The sequence below is a fragment of the Dromaius novaehollandiae genome, chromosome Z (assembly GCF_036370855.1).
Source record: "Dromaius novaehollandiae isolate bDroNov1 chromosome Z, bDroNov1.hap1, whole genome shotgun sequence".
Taxonomy (NCBI): domain Eukaryota; kingdom Metazoa; phylum Chordata; class Aves; order Casuariiformes; family Dromaiidae; genus Dromaius; species Dromaius novaehollandiae.
The window spans coordinates 41,058,008-41,077,497 of NC_088132.1; the positions used below are offsets into that span (position 1 = coordinate 41,058,008).

The 19,490-nt window shown below is 40.4% G+C and overlaps 1 protein-coding gene across 6 annotated transcripts in view; it reads left to right on the forward strand.

Annotated features, from left to right (window-relative positions):
* The window catches only part of SEMA6A (semaphorin 6A), a 118,365-nt gene that overhangs the window by 72,129 nt on the left and 26,746 nt on the right, over window positions 1–19,490 (forward strand). For 4 of the 6 annotated variants that reach the window (XM_064502336.1, XM_064502337.1, XM_064502338.1 and 1 more), the window contains 8 exons: window positions 2,443–2,574; window positions 5,434–5,589; window positions 7,387–7,563; window positions 8,276–8,416; window positions 8,520–8,600; window positions 10,355–10,413; window positions 12,245–12,265; window positions 12,397–12,447. In XM_064502336.1, the coding sequence (XP_064358406.1) occupies window positions 2,443–2,574; window positions 5,434–5,589; window positions 7,387–7,563; window positions 8,276–8,416; window positions 8,520–8,600; window positions 10,355–10,413; window positions 12,245–12,265; window positions 12,397–12,447 (818 nt within the window). The remainder of the gene's footprint in view (window positions 1–2,442; window positions 2,575–5,433; window positions 5,590–7,386; window positions 7,564–8,275; window positions 8,417–8,519; window positions 8,601–10,354; window positions 10,414–12,244; window positions 12,266–12,396; window positions 12,448–19,490) is intronic. The other 2 variants (XM_064502340.1, XM_064502341.1) reach the window with 1 other exon arrangement.

Below are 19,490 nucleotides of genomic sequence, written 5' to 3' on the forward strand. Positions count from 1 at the left end.
ATACAAACTACAGATACTAATAAGAGGACCCATTCTTCAAACACCTGTATTTCATTGTTCAGTCCATATGGTTTCCAAAAGCATCAGTTCATCTACTAAGAATTTATTACCATTGGACATTATAACGTGTTTCCCCAGAAGTTATTAGAATAAAGTAACTGTATCTAATTATTGAATCTCACAGAGAAGTTAAAAAAAATAGTAACATTCTAATTAAAAAATATATTGCTGTTTCACAGAGTAACATTTGAGCCGAAACAGGATTTTTTTTTTTTTTTGCTGAAATTCATCTGTTTTTGTTGTTCACTTGCCACCCCTCGTCAAAGCCTCACCTCAGTGAGGTCATGCACAGACCTGACTTCAAATGAGAGTAAGCCCAGGCCTGTGCTAATCACCACTTTCAACAGTAAAACAGGAGGAGCTGCACTGGAACAGTTATGCCACCAATAGGGAATACAGTTTTAAATTAGGATGATCTCTTTTTATGCAAATTAATTTAATAAAAACAAGCAAACAGAGAATCAGCATCAGAAAACAGGCTGTATCATTGAGATTATCTCTGAATCGAGATTGTCCTCCTGCTCTGCTAGTATTTTCTGTGGTGTGCCATAAGTAATCCTTTTTCTTAGGCCCCACCTTTTAAAAAGTAAGTACTTTATTTTAAAATCAAGGTACTTTTTTATAGGCTCTGTTTTTTGCAAGGTAGGGGAGATGAGAGGAAGGCACTTAGGCTTGGAGACTCCTCATTTGCAGAGCTAGCTCTGGCATGGACAGATCTCTCTTTCCCCCTCCACAGAGGAAAGGCTTAGCATCTCTGATCTTTGGAGCAAGAAGTTCCCACTTGAATGAGCTGGAAAAGAATCCTCAGTGTAACCTGAAATCACCCAGGGTGGGAGCTGGTGATGGGTTGTAGTCCAGTGGCTGATGGATTTTCTTGGAAGTGACCCTCAGTTCTCCACCTGTATAGGTTTATGACGCTGTGGATCCACAAATTGATGTCCTCAATAGTGGGAGCTTTTGCACTCTTCTCACCACATGATCCCTCCATCACTGTGGAGATGTGTGTTGAGTGCAGCCCTCAGTGGTTTTAGTTTTGTACAGTAAGACTCAAGCTTCTAGGGTTCTTCTTTATTTAAGGCTTAATTCAGCACAGCGCAACACCTTCTAGCTGAAGTAGGACTTGCAGTACCTTTCACGATTAGGTCCTGTGTGTCCAAGATCTCTGTCAGTTAGCTATTAACAGCCAAATATACTCCCGACCAACTTGTACATCAGGACACTTTTGTCTGCCTCCATTTAGAGCTCTTGCTGTGCGCTATCATGTTAATGTAGAGCTCTGAACTAAGCCTCCATCCATATAAAGAAAAAGCCTGCGGAGATTCAAGCAGGACTATTACTGTCTCCCTACTTGTTATTTCCTTCAGTAATCAGCATTTTGAAACCTTTTCATATTTATACAATTATTTTCAAATCAATTTATATCCCTTTTGAGTTTAGTTTTATTCTCTATAATGATATTATTGTTCCTACATTTTTTTCCTTTGGTGTATAATAACCTACTAGCTAAAAGCATGATTGAAAGTCTCAGCGAGCTGGGTTCACACTATTTATCTGATAAAATCAAGTGAAAGTCAGACAGAAATACAGTAGTTCATGTATTATAAAAAGAAAAGAGAGGTGGATAAATAAATAATTCATGCTTCCAAGTGGCTGACCATGGGAAACCCTTAAGCCTTTCAGAAAGTATGTAGGTAATAATATAATTATGTTTAGACAATGCTGCCATGTAGTTGCATGCAAATAATCAGAAAGTTGAATTTACACTCTTACTATCTAAAAACAAAATTGAATTTGCTTCTATGAGCTCTTTACACCTCATTGAGTTAAGCAAATTCCTGAGCATAGTTAACTCCTTTCCATTGAGAAAAGCTGATGGAGATCAGGCTGTGGGAGGATAGGGTAATAATGTGCAGATTCCAAGCTAATGGCACATTGCAGCATGCTCCCAGTTTGATTAGCTCCAACCTCTGAACTGTCTGCAGAATATATTTTTGAAACAGGGAAGGGACTGTGAGAATTAATATTGGGAAAATGTGACTTTCAGGAACTTAAAATTCCAAATAACAGGCTCTAAACAAGATCGACTTCATGCATTACCAGTTGTATGCAGAGTTTCCCAGATTATTCCCCTTCTTCTAGATTATTGCAATTACTTCTTTCTGTAGAGACTTTGAAACAATTTGTGCTGGCAGGAACTGTCTGCTGATTGGTACTTTTCAGTCTTTTCTGTGGGGCTGGCTTTTCCTGTCAATACTCAGAGGTTACAAAGTTCAGGATTGAGTAGCCTGTGACAGGAAGACTTCTATACAGCATGTTTTTCACTCAAGATTTTATGCATAACTGCAGAATGAGTAACCATTTCTGGGAAATGTCGCTTTGCAGCATCCCTGGCTCTGCAGTCTGTGCCTATGACATGCTTGACATTGCCAATGTATTTACTGGGAGATTCAAAGAACAAAAGTCTCCAGATTCCACATGGACACCAGTTCCTGATGAACGAGTGCCCAAGCCCAGGTATGTTGCATATGCACTGTTGCGATAGATTGCTCTGTTCCTGCACAGAGCACGCAACTTTTGACAATTTGAAAGCCTTGTAAAGTACAGACAGAGTTGAAAATATATATTGTATCAGTGAAATAGGGATTGAGTTGGATTTAGATTTAAGGTATATTGGTGCAAGTGAGAATTTTTTCACTTAAGCCAGATCTCTGTGATGTAAATTAGGGCAGGATCAGATCTACTTGGTCAAAATAATTGATAACTTAAGGCTTGTATGAGTTACACACCTGTTGCAAATTGGTTTGGTAATGGATGTGTTTGGTAGCAAAGCCTGTCGCACCAGTTTGCTGTTCTGGAGTTAATATGTAATTTATGTGCCACAGAGGATGCAACAGGGGCAAAAAAACCCAGCCTTCTATCAAAATGGAGATTTGCTTTACCTAATTCCTCCTGCAAGTTTTTTCCTGCTTCCGCTTCCCTCCTGTTTGTTTCTGACCCCTTTTTTGCAGTCTCTTTGTATTCCCTATAAGCACCCATTTCATCTGAGTCACTAGTGACAGCCATTTGTTAGCCAATTTATACCCATGGCCAGATTTTGCTCTGAGAGTGTGATATAAATGTAGATAGAACAAGTTCATTTGTCTCAGTCAAGCTCTCCACTGTAATACATGATTTACATTGCCTGTGATATCTTAAGGAGCTATTCAACCTATCTAAATCTCTGAAATGGCAACTGGGCTTCTAAGTCCAAATTTGGCCCATGATGTTTCAGAGAGTTGCTGAGTCTAGTATTCCCCTGCTGTCTTTATTCTGAGATTATCAGTCATGAGAAGAACCTTGAAGTGACTGGAAAATCTTTTAAATTCTGTGTCAGTTTTCAGTCTGAGCCCGCTAGCATTATTCCTGGATTTTCTTCTGCTTTTTGTAGTGTTCCAACAACTCACTGACATGACGGGCTGCCTTGGTAATACAAGGCTGCACACAAACTCCAAGGCCATTCATTTGGAACTCATAATCATAGAGGAGATCTTGCAGGGAAGGGGGAAAAAGACAATTGGGTTTTTCGGTGGGAAAGGAGAAGAGAAAGTTGCACTGCAAGTTTGTGGTCTGAGCCAATAGCAGGCTAACAGTTACACTGGAAGATGGGATAATACTGCGTCTTCTAAGTCATTAGCAGGTAACATAAGCTGAATTGGTGAATAATGTTTCATATAAAATTTGGTCATCAATCTGCATAATAGAAATAATCATTATTTGTAACATGTTGAAATTCAGAAGAGATGGGAGCACAAGATGCCTTTGAAAACAGAGTAGTTTTTATTTGGATATCTCAATTTGGTGCAGAAATATTAGTGCTTCTATCAATGCTAGCATTTCTCAGAGTCATACTGGAATCTTTCAGGTACTTAGCTTCTCTTTTTTTTCTGAGGTGGACAGCAAGGTTTACTCAGTTTAGTGTTTACTCGATTAAACCAGCGGTGAGATTAAAACAGGGTTAATCCAATAATGTGATTAGGATTTAGAAAGAAATAGGATCAGATTTACAGAAACCCCAGGAACCACAGTAGCAGAAGACATAGTCTGCTCCCTAGAATTCTCTGGGAATTTCACCTAATGAATCGGTGTCCTTGGAAGGACCTAGGAGACTGGTGATACCTTTGATTTCTCCTTCTCTCCCCTTATGGCTAATTGTATACGCAGTTACAAGACAATCGAAGTATTTTGTATATGGAGAGGCAGAGCGCACAGTCTCTGCATGTAATGTCTGTTGCATAGTTGAGTGGAACCAAATTCGCTGACCCAGTTAGTCCCCTCCAGTTCTGTGTTATCCTGTGTTACCTTCCTACAGAACATTTAGTAACCTAACGTTTGAATATTTTTCTAAATCTGAGCAACAGATGTGACAGGACTAGCGTTATTGTTCAGGGTGGCATTACTCTGTTGATGTCAGTGGCTCTACCCACTTTAGACTGGGTGAAGACTGGGTACTACAGCATAATTATGAGTGAATAGTCAGTCTTTCATCCTCCCATCTCCTAGTGGCTCTAAACTTGAAGAAATATACTGGTCTGGGAAAAGAAGCAAATTAACCTTCTGTTGGAGAAAATAATACAGAAAATGATAATGACAGACAAAGAGTTTTGCTACTCCCTGTTTAGAGATGACCTATGCATGCAGGAAGTTAAGTTGCCTAAGAGGAGCAGGGCTGTTTTTAGGAATATAGTGTGTAAATTTGTATTGAAATTGTCTAAGAACAATTAGATAGCATCTCAGTGAGAGTCCTGTATGTGCTACAGCACTGAAGTTCTCCCATCCAAATGGAAAGAAGGGTGAAACCAATGTTTATGTGAATGCTTGCTGGATTGTCTTCCCCGATAGTCCTCTTTCTACCAGACAGTACTGGAAGCAGTGTTACTTCACCCGTGTTTTAAAAAAAAAAAAAAAAAAAAAAAGGCCATTTCTTGTGTTTACTGGGGAGACTGCTTTTTTTCCAGGAAACAGCAGTAAGATAGAAAGTTAAAAATCAGAAAGTATATCTGTGCTAGTGAACTGTATCAAGCCAAATATGTATATACGATGATGAGGTTCCAAGTGAGTAGATGAACTACAAACTCTGGGTCAGATTTCTGCTAAAGAAATGTCTGTGTGCTTTTACGTGGCAACACATGGAAGTACTTCTGAGGGGAGGATAGAGCAGGACTTTAGGCTCCCCTGAGGGGCTGAACGAGTCCAACAGATGCCTCGATCCTCCATTTAAGCCCTTCTAATGCACTTCAGATTTCACTGCAGGGCCTGGTCATGGGTCTTATGGAAGGGAGACTTCCACCTAGGCATTGAATAAGTGTTCTGGCTTCCCTCTCTTGTTTTGTTTAGGCCAGGTTGCTGTGCTGGCTCTACGTCATTAGAGAAGTACGTAACCTCTAATGAGTTCCCAGATGATACTCTGAACTTCATCAAAACGCATCCACTGATGGATGAGGCCGTACCTTCTATTGTCAATCGACCTTGGTTCCTGAGAACGATGGTCAGGTAAATACCTCCAAATGAACTCTTCTCATCTTAACATGCTGTTGTGCTAATAACCATGCTTAGAATACTGTTAAATTCTGTAAACATCCCTGGTGTGCTGGGCCTGAATCCAACTAGGAAGGATGACAGTGCTGAGTAGAAGCCATAGAACTCCCTGAGCAGCTTTCAAGATTGGAAAAAAACTCAGTCCTTTCCAACCATGCTGTTCTGAAACCGGATCTTGGAGGAAATACAGAGCAGGGAAGGTTGCCCTGCCTGTTGGCTTATGGGTTAGTGTTTGAGACAGCTCTGTAGAAAACTTTGGGCAAAGATCAACAGATAGCTCAGGGGTATGTACACAGGATACAAAGATGTCTGCCAGGATATGTTCACAGGATATGAAGACGTCTGTCAGGATATGTACTGGTATGTTTCACTGTTTACACAAGTGTGCAAGCAGAAATAATCACATAGTCCCTATCCGTTCTGTGGCAACAAGAGAAAAATAATAATGAAGAGATTTGAACAAAGACTCATAAATCAACAACCCTCAAACATGCCGTCTCCTTCCTCTGAAAATATATTCCCACTCCTGTATAATGCTGTAGTCACTATACTACTTGTCTGCCCTCCAGCTGTGAATGAAATAATGTGACTAACTTTTGCCACATTTTTGTGTCTCGTACAAGGATAGAGTTTTGTGCTTAGTCGTGTTTACCTTTGGGAGGGTATGGTTTAGTTTTAATAACATACATTCTGTTAGGTGTTTATGTTAGATAAGTCAGGTCAAAGAAACTCACTTTGGACTCTGAGCAAAAAATGGTGACATTTTGCTCTTATGGAAATTGATTCTAGGATTTTAAGCTAGTCCTGGACAAGCTGCTTCCCATGTGGGTGATCTTTAACTTCCAGTTTTCTTGTGTCAGAGACATCACTTGGGAGCAGATGGGCCGGGACTGGGGCACCTTAAGATTAAAGCAGAGACTTTAAATTTGATTCTGTACTCTATGGACAGCTGGTACAAAGAGGAAATGTAAGGTGTTGTGAGGGCACAGTAAACCATGCTGCTGAGGAGATGTGCTACAAGAATGTAAGTGCAGTTTCCAAAGAGTCCGTGGTTTCAAGCTCAGGAATATTGTCTTGCTCTATTCTAGGTATGCACCCCTCGCCAAAGGAGAAGACACTAAGTTTTGCAGAGTGCCTTCCTTTAATCATCAGTACCAGATCACCAGTACTTGTTTTCAATTAGTTTTGTGATGCCAAGATTCAGTATCATCTCAGCACTGAACACACTCAGTGGCTGTGGTGTGATTATTTTCCGTCAGATAAAATGGCATTTAGCTCCTCAGTATTGCACTGGTGCAGCTTTTCCTGCGAAGGAGTTGACTCTGGATCTGTTATCACAGTTGCTGCTTTTAATGTGACAGAGCTTGAAATTAAAAAAATTTCACTGCACTGATTTTCTTTTCCTGCCTATAGAAGTCATCAGGCTAATACTTTGTTTTTGATTGGAAGGATAATTACTAAGTGGTTTCAGACTCTTAGCACCCCCGTCAGCATTCTGCTTGAGGTGTGCTGCTGCAAACGCTGTTGCTAGCTATTTGACATATGGACATGCACACACATGAAAATTCCCCACCATTTGAGGAGCCCAACTGGTACAGTCTGTGTCGACTTACAGGGTTATTCAGCCAGAAGAAGTGCTTAAATATGTTATATGGTTGCTAGAAGGCTACCACGAAGTTATTTGAAGTGGAAAAAGGTGATGTAATAAATAAACTAACCCAAGTGATAAAAAATGCTGTATTGTTATTCTAGGTACCGCCTGACCAAAATTGCTGTAGACTCTGCCGCTGGGCCGTATCACAACTACACTGTGGTTTTCTTGGGATCAGAGAAGGGAATCATCTTGAAGTTCTTGGCCCGGACAGGAAACAGCGGTTTCCTAAATGATAGCCTTTTCCTGGAGGAGATGAACGTTTACAATCCCGAGAAGTGTGTATCTGATTCTTCATACTCATGTATGGGCAGCTTTGACACGTCCAGTTTCCCAGAGAGCAGGTTGTCCCATGAAAAGGAAAATGGCTACAGAAGCCAAGTTTTTCGAGTCATTTTAAATGTTTGTTTGGGGGGGATGTCTGGTTTTGAGTCTCTACATGGAAATAAAATATTTTTTATTCAATATGTGTAGAAAATAGAGCATCCTACGCAGCAGTTGATGGATAATTAAAAGTGAAATTCAGCAAAGAAAAGATTAATTTCCTAATCCTATAAAAAACCTGATTCCTCGCCAACCAACTCACCAACCAGCAAGCCACTCTCCAAGGGATATTTCCTGGATTTCAGCCTTCCTCAAATATGCCTAGGGAGTTTTTGAAGTGTACCATAAACATGCAGACATTTCAGCTACTCTGAGTACTGGAGAAGAAAAAACACAAAAGCTGAAGGGCCCTCAGAGAGCTTGTGTAGTGTACAGTCCCTCTCTACTACTTCTCATTCCCCTGTCCCATGCATTTTTAACACTTGCTTAAATATTTTTTTGACAGTATTTCTAATGCCTGTTGTGTGTTCTTCTTGGCTTGATCAGTTCTCCTTTTCTCGGGATTTTTCATTTGTTTGTTTGTTTTTTAGCTTAAGGAATCATGAAGTTGTCATCTGGTTTCCCAGCAGAACTCATTTATAACATTATCTCATTTTGTCAAACCAGGTGCAGTTACGACGGAGTGGAAGACAAGAGGATTATGGGTATGCAGCTTGACAAACAAAGCAGTGCCCTTTATGTTGCCTTCTCTACCTGTGTTGTAAAGGTTCCCCTGGGACGTTGTGAGCGTCATGGCAAATGTAAAAAGTATGTGTTTTGTGGTAGCACTTGCCCTGTTGTCAGAGGCCTTAGAAGCCCATCAGAACACTAGACAACTCAAGAATGCCTCCTTGTTTCCTTCTCTCCTAAGGGCCTGCATAGCATCCAGAGACCCGTACTGTGGCTGGGTGAAGGAGAGTGGGGCATGCACACAGCTGGTGCTTGGTGCTAAGTAAGTAATAGCTTTCACTGGATGGACTGTGAGACTCTGACAGTGGCGCCAGGCAGATTTGGACAGAGTTGTTTGAAACATGGGGCTCTTAGGGAAGAAGAATGTGTGAAGTATTTGTTTCTGCCTTATTTGCATTCTCTGAAATTTCTTGGTGTTTTTTCATGCTAACTCTCAGCTGATTGGTAACTGTTGAAAGAGGAGGAAGAAGAAAATGAAAGAACCATACTAAGGGCCACGTGTTGTTGAAAGGAGGGAACTTGATAAGTATGTCTGGACCAGCCCACACTGGAGCCATCACAGCTGATTACAGAGGCAGTAGAATCCAAATTAGGTTACTGAAGCAGTTTGTCCACTGAAAACAAAACCAGTCCTTCTAATTTACTGTGCATTACTAAGAAGAATCACAGAGCACAGTAAGAGCTGAAAGCAGATTCAGAGAAGTGCTGGATCTCCCTTTGCTTAACAGTAGCATTTAATTTTTTATAATAACAAAAGGCTCTGAGAACTTGCTTAAATACAGTTACTAAAGCCTCCTTGCGGGGAACAGATCCACTTCAGAGCTCTCTTTTCTTGGCCACATCTGACATACCTCACACTCTCCCACCTTAAGGTATGGTTATATTTCCTCAAGATAGTAGTGTAAGTGTGGTGTAAACATCAGAAAACCTCAATAGCCCTACACCAGCCCAACTTAACCCTACTTCTGTTTTGGTCTTCAGTAAACAGGATGGATGAGTTATCATTCATATGCTTGTATCAGGTTCTTAATTTGCTATTTTAATTTAGATTGTTTCATTAAAGATCCAGTGTGGATATTATAGCGATATCTATATATGCATTATTACAAGGAGTGTGGATTGTTTGTGACAGATCATTTGGTAGAATAATGTTAAAGTCCATCTGTGTGTGTATCAGTTTGTCTCAAAAGCTTACCAACATTCTCAAAGTATTTGAGGGTTTTTTCCCACTTGCCATAGCAAGACTTTCAGGATTTCTGTACCTTACTCGCAAAAGTGGCTCCCGTATTTACCAATAGATCCCTGAAGACAGAGGCAGTGCAGCTTGCTGTGGTGCAGTCCACAGGTGAGCTGGGCAGGTAGCTCTCAGTCCGGTGCATAGCTCTTAGGAAGGAAATCCAGAACAACTGTTAAGCTGGCTGGTAAGCTTCTAAATTATCCAACAGGAATAGACTTTAAGTGTCCTTCTGGAGTACGTGGCAATTGAACAGCAATTTTAAGAACCTAGAGTCTGGAACTAGGTGCCTAGTAGAGTAATTAGGCCTTAAGGGCACTATCCTAACCAACATAGATAAGAGCTTGTGCTGGAGGTTTTCCAGGGCTTTTGTCACTCACCGTCAGGGAACTTGGAAGAACAGCTTCGCTAGTTATCAAAATCACAGGCTCAGGTTAGAAGCCTAAATTGGAGGTGTCAGCTAGAAAAGCCTGTAAGTATTTATAGATAAAGTTTAAGTTCAGTGGAATTCCTTTTTCAATCTGTGCTTTAGGCCTTGCAGTTTTGTTCCGTGCAGTATCTAAATATCCTTTAAAATGCAGGTTGCATCATCAGAAGCCAAAGAATAATTAAGAGATGACAAAATAATGCCTATGTTGCAATTTTTCAAGCTGTGTGTGGGAGTTCCAGAGAAATGGCCAGTTTCACTGTGTCTTCATTTCAGTTGTAGATGTGATAATTTCTTTCTGGTAGTGTCTGTGACTGTTGTTATTCATACCGTTACGTTTCTTTCTGTTGTTTAGACTGGCATTTGAACAGGACATAGAACATGGCAATACAGATGGCCTGGGTGACTGCCAAAGTAAGCAAAGCTTTTACTCTCCATTTACCATGTGTTACAGAATCTTTCTGAATGCCTCAAATCACCATTACCTGTCAGGTGTTCTGTCGTAGCAATGTAAGCCACAGCAGGGACATTAACTGTGGCTAAAGAAGCAGGTTCAAGAGGAACACTTGTTTAAACATGTTTGAAGAAAATATCCCAGTTGGTGTGATTTATACAAACACCAGATTTCATAATGGCTATGTGGTGAGAAAACCCCAGCTTAGGAGGATATTGATTATAGCAATGACACAATGAACTGGATGTTCATTTTCTTTATCAGCCACAGTAGATGGGCTAGTTTGTTTATGTAGATGTGCAGAAAGGGCTTGGTTTCTTGTTGTAGACAGTGACTTGGACTGCACTCCCATGCAAGACAGAGAGACAGCAAGAATGCCTCTTTGATTTGGGATCCAGAATCAAGAAGTGGGAAATACTTAATTTGTGAATCTTACTGGATTTTTACCCATGAGCTGGACAAACTAGCACTGTTAATGGTGAGATGCTACTGATCCTACCAAAGGAACCTTAATGATAAAACTTAGGTACTAACAAAGTGAGTGGGAAGTGTCCTTTAAACATTCATGTTTTGCACTGAGGTACTTAAAAGTATCTCACTTGCATTACAGCAAAGAAACTTTGCATGCTGATTTCTGAGCCTTCAGGAATACCGACAGCTGTGTTAAGACAGCTCTCATTCCGAATGTTCTTGCCAAGTTCAGTTTAATTCTGGGCCCCAAATATTATTTATAAACTTTATGACACCAAGAATCACATTCTTTTTGGTGCAATTTGCACTGGTGCCTGTAGATGCAATAAAAGGGCTGAAGCTGAGGAGGTAAGGTACAGTGAGTCATTACTTTTGGAATGGAGAGCAAAATAACAGAGGGCTAGAGTGTGCCCCAGGATACAGTGCAGGCCAGCTTCTATGGGGAATGCTAGAGCCTTCCCATGCCTTGCGCATCCTTATTCAAGGGTCATTTATTATTGTGTTCGCCATGCTTGAGGGAGTTCAGGGATTTCATCCTCTGTGTGCCTCCATTTTAGCTACACCTCCCTCTGTTTTTGCACTAAGATAAGATTACTTGGGCAGTCTCTGTTTTTTGAGTGAGGTGAACACACAGTCCCTCCTGTGTGCCCCGGAAAATGAGATAGCACCAAAATCAGGTCAGTACCCAGCTGGTACAACTTTGTCCTTTTCAGATATCAGCTTAGTTCTGCTCTTCTTGGCTCAATAGGTTAGACAGGAGTAGACTGTATGTAGTATCAGTTATATATGAAAGAAGAGTAGGAAATGATTCAGAAACAGCAAGTTGTGCTCATGGAGAGAGATCCACTCCTGTGGAGGGAACAACAAACCCAATCCCCTGCTTAAATCCCTCTTAAGACCTGAATGATGCATTGAACCTTGGCATTGCACAGGGGTAGATTTCACTCTGTGCTAACCCGGCTGATCTTATTACTTCATGTGATCTTGTATCATGTGAGTTTTGTCCTCATTGACTCACATTGCTGGCTGCATCGCTTGATGTGCTTTGTGTTAAATTAGGACTTGATCTTGCAAAGAAAGCCATGGCAGGGAGAAAACTGGTCTTCTGACTTGGTATCCCTGCACAGGGCCAGTCATGAACACTTTAAGGTCAGACATTGTTTCCAGGTATGTCTGAATGCTGGATTTGCCTGGGTCCTTAGGATACTAATCACATACGTATAAAAATCAGCTGAAGCATAAAAGGTTGCTAGCAGCAAACAATTAAAAAGAAAAAAAGAGTGAGAAATAATGATTTTTCCCCTGTTATTTGTCTTTCAGATTCCTTCGTAGCCCTGAATGGTAAGGACGTTCTTAGTTTCATTATTTATTGTCAACAAATCAATTCTGGAGGAATCATTTTTACTAAACTTTGAAGTATTTTCACACTTATGTTTTATTTAATGTTTCTTCCTGATTTATTTTTTTCATAGACATTTCAACTGCTTCACCTGATCATGAAATGTCTTACAACACAGTGTATGGTCAGTTTATGGATGTTTTAAAAAATTCTCCCCAGATCCTTGTGTTAGCTAGTACTTTCTGTCCTCAAATAGTCATTACCCTTTTTTGTTTGTTTTGTCTTGTTTTTGAGGGCCTGATTCACTAATCACAAATAGAATTAAGCCATACTTCTTGATTTTCAATCCCTCTTTTCTTAGTCCTCTCTCAAAACTCAATTGAATTAAAGTCATGTGTGGCCAATTTTAACAGCACTCCAGCAAACATGATAAAGAGCATGCTTCATCTGAACACTTAGGTATAGTGATATATCTTATCTGTTCACTGGAAAAAAGAAGATAGCACCTTGGATCCCACTCACGATTTGTCCAGGCTGGTGTCTTGACTGTGACAGCAGCCAGTCATAGATACCTCAGGGAAAGGAGCAGAACAGTCCCTGAGTTAAAGAAAGAGCTTTCGTGAGGAAAATTGCGCTGTTAACCATGTCAGCTGTGGCTGGATTATGCCTTGAATCCTAAAGGTTTCTGTCACTACTAGAGTGAGTCATTTATGTCATCTGCACTTGCAGTATCTTAATGCCCTGATGGTGCCTGGTCTGTGAGAACAAGGGGATTCACACAGCAAATTAAATGACCAGAGCTGAAGAGGAGCATTCCTGGTAGCCTAGAGTAGTAGTCTCCCTCCAGGCGACTGTTAATCTGCACTCAGGGCAGATTTGCCCCACTTCGCTCAGTCTGTTTGGAAGTGGATTGCACTAAAGTATAAGTAGGCACTTGGAGTGCAGAATAAGTGTCTACATGGGGAATTATTGCAGAATAAATAATTGCTTTAAATTCAAACCTAGAATTATATTGCAATAGCTTCTCTTTGTAGACAGCCTGAACAAAGACAAACACTCACAGGCTAAGAGGATGTGTAGTGTTGCTCCCAGTGAAGTCAGTGACAAATTTCCGTATGGGATGGGAGCTTACTTGTGAGGTTTCTTTGAGGCAGTACAAGACTAACAGTCCATCAAAGCTGGGGCAATTACCATATGTTTGGCTGAATGTAACTAGATACAGGTTAGTGTGCAGTTGTGCACATTAGATTGATCTCTTCGTCTTGTACTTGCGAAATATGTAAGTACAAAACAGAACCAATGACAGCTCAGTAAAGCAGAATATAAATAACTGCAGGCACAGTAATACTGCTCAGTGCTAAAAAGAAATAAAATAAAATTCCCCATTTTTTTTTATTATCAGGAAATGGAAAATGTGCAGGTGAAACTTGTTTGCAAGTATGATAATGAAAACCAGTGAAGGCAGTATACACAAAATCAAAGTTGAGATTTTTGTTTGGAAGGCTGATGGTTTCATCTGAATATACAGCTTGTACTTTCTTTCAGTTGAAAACTGTTACATTTCCAAAGCACAAAGCAGCAATTAAAGAATAATAATAATAAAATCCATACTGCTGAGTCTGAAGAAAAAGAAAATGGCCTTGGGCATAGTGCTGATGTACCAGGAATGTCTTAGGATTCCCACTTCTAGATGCACCCATAGGCTACACAGTTGCAGCTGTGGGGCTGTGGTTCTGGATCCCATCTGCTACCATAGTAGTGGGGACTCTAGCAAAAGTGAATCTTTTCATCTGACCATAGAATCAGGAAAATGGCCCAAATGAGAGGCAAAGTGGAAAAAGCTGCAGTCCCAAAGGGTAACAGAAGGAGTCTATGCTACTGTCTACCCATGTCAAGCCCAAACACAGATGCCATTTACTGAATTCAGTCCTTAAAATAGGATCCTACTACCAGATGCAATGGAGAAATGCTGAGCCAACATTCTTTGGTTCCCATTCATGCCCTGTCTTTCACAGGTGATTTCACTGACGTTCCTCAGGTAGATCATGATACATGACCACTAGGCAAGACAGCTCTTCTTTTATGAATTTATTTGAAATACCAGTTCTAATGTTACTGCATAGCTGGCAGTCAGTCTTTTCACCTACTACAGGCAGGCAAAATACATAAGGGAAGTGTGTTAGTCACCTCTATTCATCTTCCACATGAGGAGTGTAAAAAAAATGGCACTATTACTCAGTAAACCAGTCTCAGTAAACATGCTCATGTTTGCTAACTGTTATGACTGCTCTGAGTCTTTTTTTTGCATGAGAAGGCTGAATTTTTATAAATGGTGCTTTTTGTGTTATTGATTACAATTAAATGCGTAAGTAAATGGTATTTCATAATGGATTAAACCTCAGAACAGTGAGGTATACCAGCATGCCAATCAAGTGAATGCTCAGGGTGCCTTTGGATCTGACGGGTTAAATATATCCAAAGGCATCTGAAACTCCAGATGCAAAAGACGTTTTAAGGCCTAATTCTCCTCTCACTTGATTTATACCAGTATAAATCAGCTCACTTCAGTGGACTTACTGCCAATCTGTACCAGTGTAAATGAAAGGAGAATCAAGACCTTAATCTTTGTATTTTTGGCATCGGCCTCCTCCTGAATTTGGCAGATGGGCTCCCTTTTCTGGGGCAACCTCACATGATCAGTTGTAAAAAAGCAACAAAGTGCAGAGTCCACAGATGACTGTTCACGTACATTCCCTTTTCACACCCGAGGAGAAGACAGCATGCTGAAGGTCTGGCTGCAGAAGGTCAGAGAGAAATGATGCAAGAGCCACAGACTAAAATAAAAAGATTAGGCTAGATTCCTCTGCAAAATTGTAAGCAGCTTCAATTACGTTTGGAAATATCAATTCTTAGTGAATTGGGCCCTTATTTTACACCCTAGCCACATTCCTTTCTCCCTCTGTAGTATTGATTTAGCCTTTCCCTCTAATTGTCTAATTAGGTTGCTATAGCTGTTAATAGGATAGTGTGTGCACATCTTAACCTCTAGTATCCTAATGACTTGTGCGTATTAGAGCAACTATCAAATACATACTGAATCCCTGTCTTTGTTTTAAAGCAGAAGAAAAAATCTCCTTATATTTTACAAGTACACTTCAGAACGAGCTATAGTTACAGAAGTGCAGCCCTTCTGAGTCATTATCCATGCTCATAGACATGAAGTGTTTTTACTCTCCATGTATTACTGTGATTACAGCATTCCAAATGGAAAGTTTTGTGAATAATTGAAGCACCTAAAATAGTTTTTTTGGAAGTATATGTTGTTTTTACATATTTGCTTTAAACAGGTAAGTTTAGAAAGCACTATATCTGCAGTTTTTTTCAGAGGGATTGTTTTAAAACAAAGGCAGAATTGTTATTTTAGATGTTTAGGTGTATTAAAACCTAGCCTGTGTCAAAATAGAGGTATTGGCCACATCTCACATATGCTAAAGCCACCTTGAATTACAGCAAAGTCTGTTTATGTAGTCAGTGGTAAAAATGGTGTAATGAAAAACAGACCCATTACATTTTGCAAGCTATATGGCACATTGCGAAGGTTTAATAATGGCTGTGAGTGAAAGGACCAGGACTAGGTTGCCTGCCACTTCAGTCTTTTCTCTGCTTACGAGAGTAAGTTAACTAGCTCATACATCTGTGGTACCACTCTGCGTAAAGGTGAATTTCACGCAGTGGGACTGACTATGCAAACACTTACAAGACACAGTAACATTGCTTATGGGATCAGCCACTGCCCAGTAGTAAGTGTTTGCAGAATATGGCGCTCTCACAAGTGAGAAAGGTTATTAAACTCTAATCTGCTCCTGCCCTGCTTCCTCTCTCTAGTAAATCAAATGGAAGAAAGTTTGTCTCAATACATGTGGAAAATTGTTTCTTGATGTGTACTAGACTAACACATTAGTAACAGAGCATATAGTCTGATTTCTCGCATTTGTGTGAAACGCTGCTCTACCTAACTACCATCTGGTATACATTAATATCGTCACAAAGCCTTAGCTTTCCATTACCAAGGAGTTCTCCGTGTACTTGTAGCATATGGTTCAGGAAATCTTTTTGCAGAAAATGTGTCCCTAAGGCATATATTTCCTCTAGATTACTGTATTAAGAAATGTTTTTCTTTAACCATACTTACGGCTTTTCCTTAAAGTTGCCCCTTGAACGCACCTAAACTGAAAGTGTCTGGACAGAGATAGGAGCATAAAATGCATATCAAACACACATGACTGCTACTTGGCAAGACTTTCTTCTCTTCCACTTCCTTATCAAGCTATGACTAATTGCTTGCTTATGTTGAGTGCAGCACTACTTGTAGGCTGACCAAATATTGTACACATTATTGTGGTTGTTGAATGAGGTATTAACTTGGAGACTGGAACCCCATGAATGTTGGCAGTATGGTTTAGTCTTTAGGGAAAAGACGACATGGAAAGCTCATAATTTCCACTTTCTGGCCTGTTTTCTGTCCCATTGTTTCTCTTATTTGTTGCGGATGAGTACAGGAGTTGACAAGCATAAAATGTGAAGTGAAAGCTTTACCATTTCAGCGTATTCTTGCTTCAAGGGAGCACACGCTTTCTCTAGCTGGATCTGTACCAGTCCTGTTGGAAATAGGCAGCCATGTGGAACTGCTGCAGAGCAGGCAGCAAATTCGGATCAGAATCCATCCGTCTCACTGTTACCAGTATATCCAGCCATGCTCTGCGGCTTATGAAAACCTTTTAGAAGTGGATAATCTGCTTGGCTTCAGTTTTCTATTTGAACAACATTTAAAAACTTCATCTTCAAACAAAATACAGCCTCTAATTTGCAGTGTTAAAGAAAGACGGCTGGTGGAAAACCACACTTCCCGTCATGAGGGACAGAGAATAATACAGTGCCCTTGTCAATTTAAGCCTTCAGCCTGAGGTCCATGCTACATTAATCATGTTAATGATCAGCTGTAGTGTCTGAAAGCTGGATCCATGGTGAAAACACTGTGAACCTGACCAACTTTCCCTGCAAAGTGTAACAAAATGCAAAATTCAGTCCAGAGTGCTGTCCAAAATACAATTCAGAGTATAATCCAGTGCAGTAAATCAGAAAGACCCCTCAAAAGTATATGGAGGAGCACAGACATCTTCTTTTCCAAGATCATTAATATTCAGCAGGACTTCCTTAAATCACATCAACATCTTAATAGAAGCCACAGCTTTTTGGCGGCTTCATTGGTAGTTCAATCTTGCGAAGCTGTTAAAAGGGCTAGATAAAACAAAGGACATGGGTGCGTCAAAAAGCTTGGTAACATTGGTGACTAACATTTAGATTTTTGTTTGCTAGAATGGCATTGAGCATCCTAGGTACATCAACCCTCTACGCACAGCAGAGAATTAAGCTTCTCAGAGCAGGGTCCAGAATAGCGAAGATCCAGAAGCCACCAAAATCAAGTTTTTCTAGATACAGTTTCTCAAAGCTTTATTTTTATCCAGTGACTGTTTAATATAAAATACTGAAGCACAGTCTCCTTCCTTTGCAACTCTATGCCTTCACCATGAGGCTCTAAATTTGGGTTCCCTGTGTTGCTGCCATGAGGCTCCAAATTTGGGTTCCTTTTGTTGTAGTATCTCTGCCCCACAGAGTTGTGAATTCTTTTTCTGAGCAGTGGTACAACATAAGGGAAGGAATGGAAAGCCAGCCACCCTGCTAGAGCAGCCTGTAGCCTGGTGAGTGGACTCTTCTCTAAGGGACACTCCCATCTAAGGAAAGAAGACTAAGTTGCTAGGCTGTTCAAAAGAAGTGGGGAGCAAAAGAAGGCTGGTATGAGCCTATCTAGCAGGATCTCAGAAGAAAGCATTATCGCCATTTCTATCTGCGAGTAATCTGATTCTGTTAGTTTAAGTCTGAGCATGTTTTGAAAGTGCCTGTCTTGCCAGGTTTTTTCAGGAAGGTAGGTAAAGGGAAATGTAGTTACGCCAGGTTAAATTAACTAGGCCCAGAGTGATCTGAATCCTGCTAAAAATGACTCATTTTGATCACATGCCAAAAGGGAACTTTCAGAGACACCCAGAATTTTAAGGTCAAAATGTTGTGATGTTAGTGGAGTTTGAGGGTTCCAGACTGCAACTTTAGATTCAGAGACCTAGACACCAAATACATCACACTTTGGGTGCTGACATACTTCTTGGGTTATAGCTATAAAGGACACATTCATTTACAAATACCTCTCTGCCTAAGCCAAACCGCTGTTAATATTGCTTTGTGTTTCCAGCAGGGCATGTTCTGTAAACATGGTGTTTGTTAGGGTGTATTTGATCAGAAGAGATTTCCTCAGCATGCTTATTAAGAACAGCAATAATGATGTCTAGGACAGTTGTAAAACTTAGTGAAACAGGGCTATAAGCTTCTCCTAAACTTCTCCAGTGAAGATGATTGTGCTGAACTCCAGTACCTATGTGACAGATACGAAGTGGATTAGATTCTAAACATTTCTTCTTAAAAAGGGCAAGTGAATGTTCGAAGGGGTCCAGAATGAATAAAAATGTCAAATATCTGCTTGAAGAAGGCTAATAGCCAAATGTGATTTGAAGGCTGTAGCAGTAGCCGCTGGAATCATTGAGTTCTTGAACAGATTCACGTAGTAAGGTATTGCCTTCACTGTTAATTCGAGCAGAAATAATGTTCAGTTTCTTGCTGGCTCTCCCTATCTCAGGGCCGTTTTAGAACATCTGCTTGGACAAGACCCGTGGAGAGCGTGCGTGTGGCTATGAGCCGCTGACAGGCCCTGTACATGTGCCATCTAAAAGGCAATGCCCCAGTGCGAACACACAGGTTCTGGGCAGCCTTTTATTCCCTCTGGGACTAGAGACAGAGAGCAGCTGGTGACATCATTTTGTAGTTCATGGGGCATTCCCCTTTAGTTTTGGCCTTATTCAAAGTTGTTTCGTTTTAATGCTTAAATTGTTTTTTTTTTTAGTTGTTTCTTAACTAAACAATTGCCAAACATTGTGGATTTACACTTCAGTGTAAGTCAGGCCTGTATACTGAATTCAGCTGAAAGAACATTTGACTCAAATGAAGTGTGCTCACACTGTTCTGCACTCATTCAACTCTGTTGAGTGAAAACACACAGCTTTGAATTCAGCGGCAGCCAAAGGCATGTGCCTACGTATTAACAATGGTTTGTCTGGCTGA